The 5,343-nt window shown below is 39.6% G+C and overlaps 1 protein-coding gene across 1 annotated transcript in view; it reads left to right on the top strand.

The window, feature by feature from the left end:
- The first annotated feature begins 4,998 nt into the window (after positions 1-4,998).
- The window catches only part of LOC119428447 (CD9 antigen), a 19,804-nt gene continuing 19,459 nt past the window's right edge, over positions 4,999-5,343 (top strand). The window contains exons 1-2 of the mRNA XM_037696127.1: positions 4,999-5,096; positions 5,202-5,238. Coding sequence (XP_037552055.1) covers positions 4,999-5,096; positions 5,202-5,238 — 135 coding nt within the window. The remainder of the gene's footprint in view (positions 5,097-5,201; positions 5,239-5,343) is intronic.

Genomic DNA, 5,343 nt, shown 5'->3' with positions numbered 1-5,343 from the left:
AAGCTAAAATGAGCAGAACAGAAGTTAAAATGAGCAGAATAGAAGCTTTATTTATTTAGTTAGTTATTTTTGTTGGTGCATTCCAGACATGTCAAAACCATTGACCTATCCATGTACACATGCATGGATAGGTCGTGCACACACAAATCCCATTTAACATGTCTGAGAGGTGGTCGGACGAAGTAAAACTTATTTAATCCTAAACTAAAATCAACAAAAGAGTAGCTGATACTAGCTAAAAGCAAGACTATGAATGATAAGCAAACTATGGAAAGGCATAACAGGAATTAAAAGTCACAGAACTGCAGCTGTAAAAATGTTTGTAAACAGTAAACAACAGCTAAAATCAGCCGTTACACTTTCACCTGACTTGTGAGAACTTGAAAACAAAAGGGCTGAAAACATGCATGCACCACTTTTCACTTTAATCTACTTTTCTTCCCAGTTTAACTTCTGTAATCTGATTTTTTTAAAGTTCCATAATTTCAAACCAAATTTTAAACAATTTATTAAAAATATAGGTTTTCAAGCAATAAAGTTTTTGTTGTGTTTTTATGTTTTTACATGATTTAAACGTGTTTAATTTGATTATATAAATGTTGTCTCTTACATTTTAGGATTTTTATAATGTTTTTGTAGCTTTTAGTTGATGTTTATAATTTGTTTGCTTTTTGTAGTGGTTAGAATTTTAACTTGTTTATTGTCTGTTAGTTTGTCCACATTAAAAGCACATGATTTATCTTCATTATTATTTTTAAAAAATATAGAACCAAAAATAAAAAAAGACAAAAAGAATTGAACAACCATTTTATTCTCTGGTAACTGTAGGAGTTTGATCATGTGATTGTCCGTCTCCTGAAACTGTTGTTCTCCAAGCTCCAGCCGAGTCCTGACGGAAGTGACCGGAGTGAGCCGAGCAGAGCCGAGCAGAGCCGAACAGAGCCGAGCAGAGCCGAGCCCAGGCAGCTGCAGCTGAAGCGGACTGACGGACAAACTGTTGGATTTCCCTCCGTGTTTAAACCACTAACAGCTGAAGGATGACCGCGCTCAGCAGCTGGGAGTTATGTGTCAAATATGCTCTTTTTATCTTCAACTTCGTGTTCTGGGTGAGTTGAAAATATATATTTTTTTTAACATTTCACCTTAAAAAATAGATTATTCTTTTATTTAAGGTAAAAATAGATGAACCACCCCCAGTGCTTGTTTACCACATAGCCGTATTATTGTTATTATTGTTGTTATTGTTATTAGAGGTAGATATGTTTTATGTTTTAAGAACCGTAAAATCCTTGATCTTTACAGTAAATACATTTTGGCAGCACGGTTTTTATAGACTTTGTGGTAATTCATTTTAAGCAATGAGCTTTTCTAGGTCTAATAATAGTTTGTCAAGTTAGGTGGATGAAAAGAGTTGTTGAGGTCAGACTGCGCTCGTCTGGTGGAGGTGGACTGAAATAAATCAATTTTAATGAATGAATGATCAATAAAAGAAGTTTTGTGGGTGTGTTGATTAAAAGAAAAATGTTATTTCTGTCTGTCAAGGTGCTGAAACAATCAAATGTTATGATGTTTTGTAATCAAAAGTTCCTTTATAATCTACTTTGTGATCAATAATTACTCATTAAGTGATTATAAGTTAGATCTGGATTTCACTTTTAATTGTTAAGTCAAGTGATTTTATAAGAAAGGTTTTTATACCTCTCTATTAGTACGTTTTTTTTCTCGTTTAGGATTAGAAGAGCAAAGTTCAAAGTTGAGAAACAGTGTCACTTGAAGGAATTGATGGGAAACTCAGCAGTGTGGTTAGGATTCACACACACGCACACACGCGCGCACACACGCACACACACACACACACACACACACATCCTGTTACAAGATGTGTTGTCTTGGTCTACAAAGACACAAACTGTGAGTTTATACCTCTTTTTAGTAAGTTTATTTTTTACGTTTAAGATTAAAGGTTGAGAGTTGAGAAATAAGGGTGGTGGCTGGATAGGAGGATGTTGGGCAAAGCACCTGTCACAAGCTTACAGCAGAAGTGTTACGCTGTTTAGACAGCTGAGTGGTTGCATAAAAACCACCTGCTGAAAATAAAGGAGACAAACTTTTGTATAGTTGAAAAGTCTTCAGAATGGTTGACAATATTTCAAAATGGATGTTGGATCAGAAACAAGCCAATCAGAGACAAGAGATGAGTTTAAAAATACAAGATAGACAAAAGTCGGTCAGTCATTTCGGGTAGAGATGGAACACGGTTGTCAAGCCCTGAAGACTTGGATCAGATCTGAGGATTGATGGGAGAAGGTTTTGGCTGCAGAAGAGCTGAAGAAACAACAAAAGATGGAAACTTAAAGCAATGAAGAACCCCAACAGCACATACCATACCATTTTATTTATAAGGCACTTTAAACAGCAACAAGGCCAACCAAAGTGCTGTTCAAACAGCACACAGCAACACATAACATAAAATCAAAATATAGAAACAAAATAATAGCAGATAATAACATAATGACAAACACAGTGTGATGCATACAGGTTCAGCACAGATCATACAGTGTTGAAACCCACGGAATAGTAGTGGGTTTTTAAGGGGGATTTAAAAAGTGTGAGGGAGGGGCCTGCCTGCCAAGCAGAGGTAACTCATTCCAAAGTCTTGGTCCTGCTACAGAGAAGGCCCTGTCACCTCTGCGCTTAAGACGAGTTCCTGGAACTGTGAGAAGGAACTGGTCTGCTGACCCCAGAGAACGTGGTGGGACATACGGCTGCAGCAGATCAGTGAGATAGGAGGGTGCAGAGCTGTTCAGTGATTTATAGACATACAAGAGGGTTTTGAACTGGATTTGAAGGTGAACCGGTAGCCAGTGCAGTGAGGCCAAAACTGGTGTAATGTGCTCTCTTTTGCCTGTACTGGTTAAAAATCGGGCTGCCGCATTCTGGACCAGTTGTAGTCGTGCAGTGGAGGTCTGACTGATACCAAACAGGAGTGAATTGCAGTAATCAAGCCTAGATGTAATGAATGCATGTATTACTGTCTCCAGGTTCTTTTTGGACAATATGGGCTTCAGTTTAAACAGCTGCCTCAGCTGGAAAAAACATGATTTAACAATCATGTTTACAGGACTAAGTTTCAGGGAAGGGTCCATTATCACTCCCAGATTAGTGACTCTTTGTTTCTGTAACGGGGCTAGAGCGGAAAGGTCAATGCAGTGGTTTGTGATCGTGTCGTTGGGAGGGAACAACATGACTTCAGACTTCTTCTCATTGAAACTTAAGAAATTTAAAGCCATCCAGTTCCTAATGTCAGCCAGGCAGTTGAGCAGCGGTTGAATAGAGCATGTACCATTGTGTCTTAGGGAGAAGTAAATTTGGCAGTCACTGGCGTAGAAGTGAAAGGGTATGCTATGTTTCTGGAAAATAGCACCTAGTGGCAGCAGCTATAAAGAAAATAGAAGGGGACCGAGGATGGACCCCTGCGGTACCCCCCATTTAAGTGCTGCTGATGCTGAAGAACTAAATTCTTTGATGGAGACACAAAAGGATCTGTCATCGAGGTAGCATTTGAACCACTTGAGGGCTGACCCTGTGATGCCCACCCACTGCTCCAACCTAGCAATGAGGATCTCATGGTCGATGGTGTCAAAAGCAGATGTAAGGTCCAGTAAGACGAGGAGCACAGAATCACCGGTATCTGTGGATAGGAAGATGTCGTTAAAGACCTTGAGAAGGGCAGTTTCAGTGCTGTGGAGAGGTTTAAAGCCAGATTGAAATAGCTCTAAGATGGCGTGATCCTCTAGGAAGCACTTCAACTGGGACTCAACTATTTTTTCCAGTAGTTTAGAAACAAACGGGAGTTTGGAGACGGGCCGGAAGTTGAACACGATTCAGGGGTCAAGGTTTGTTTTTTTCAGCAGAGGTTATCAGCATGCTTAAAGGTTTTTGGCACCACACCTGAGGTTAAACTGCTATTCACAATAGTGAGAATAGAAGGACCCAGAGTAGGACAAAAAGGTAAATGTTCTGGTTTTAAACCTTAACGTTGAGAACTTCTACTTTGTTTACCTGGAGGCATTTTTAATCATTTATTCTCATTTTGGCCTCGTGGTGGAGTTCAGCTCTGGTCCAGCAGGGGGCGCTGAAGAGAACATGTTAAATCAGAACCAGGTGTTCAGCCTTTTTCACTTCCTGTCTGCAGCTGAAATCAGCCTGAACCAAGTTTCCTCCCTCAGCCGGAGGATTCAGCTCCAGTTTCTGCATAAATAAATAAATAAATAAATAAATAAATAAATAAATAAAAGAAAGTTCTCAGGTCAAACATCCTGTGCTGGTACATCAACATTACAAACACCAGCGTTTGAAGCTAAAAAGTAGGACTAATATTTGTTTTTGTCTTTTATTACTTTGATTTGAAGGATTTGTTTTCAGATCCATGAATTATTGATTATAGATTGTCAGAATATGATTTGTCGTTAAATGTCGTCTCTTAAAGTGTTTCTGGTGCAGCGACGGAGGGAAATGAGCACAGAAACAAAGCTGCTGTTATTGGGTTTACTGGGTCCAGTGGTGCAGCGAGATGATCCGGTTACCTCGGCACCGAGTCCCAGACGGCCCCCAACCCCCCGAGACGATCTGATCCTCGTTCTGATTATGTTTGAGGTGTTTAAGGTTCATTTAGTTTTATATGAACTACACACGCCCGCCACATATAAACAAACAACCCCCTTCAACTCTAAAAGTTTAATTTATTATCATCTTCTTAAAAGAGTAAATAACAATCTGCAGATAATGCAAAGAAAGTTTTGTTTTGTTTGTTTTAAAGGAGTTTTTATACAGAGATTTAGTTTTGTAAATCTGTATGGTTTTATAATCAATAATCAGTTTATTATTGTTTTCTGACTGCAGTTTTTATTTAATTAATCTCAAATTAATTGTTTTATTTATTTTTAGTTTGTAGCATAGAATAACTCATTAAAGTGTAAAAATATGATTTAAACACAAATGTACACGTTTCTTCTGCGTGGTGTATCAAGTGCTTCCACCTGCTCTCTGAGCTGTCAATCAGCAGGCGAAGCCCCGCCCCCTCTGCCCGCAGCCAGGTGAGGCGCGGAGGGGGCGTGGCTGCTCACGGAAACTCAGAAACCTGCAGCAGGTGCAGCTCTTTAGCTCTGTCGACCCACCGAACTGGACCCGGTTCTCCTCAGGAAGCTTCGAAGCCATGAAGGGGATGCAGTGCATCAAGTACGCCATGTTTGTCTTCAACTTCCTGTTCTGGGTACGTAGAGCCCGGAAACAGCTGCTGTTTGGACCATGTGTTGGTTCTGGTTCTGTTTGGACCATGTGTTG

This window comes from Nematolebias whitei, chromosome 22 (genome assembly GCF_014905685.2).
Source record: "Nematolebias whitei isolate Nwh7 chromosome 22, NemWhi1, whole genome shotgun sequence".
Lineage (NCBI taxonomy): Eukaryota > Metazoa > Chordata > Actinopteri > Cyprinodontiformes > Rivulidae > Nematolebias > Nematolebias whitei.
This window is presented reverse-complemented; position numbering and strand designations above follow the sequence as displayed.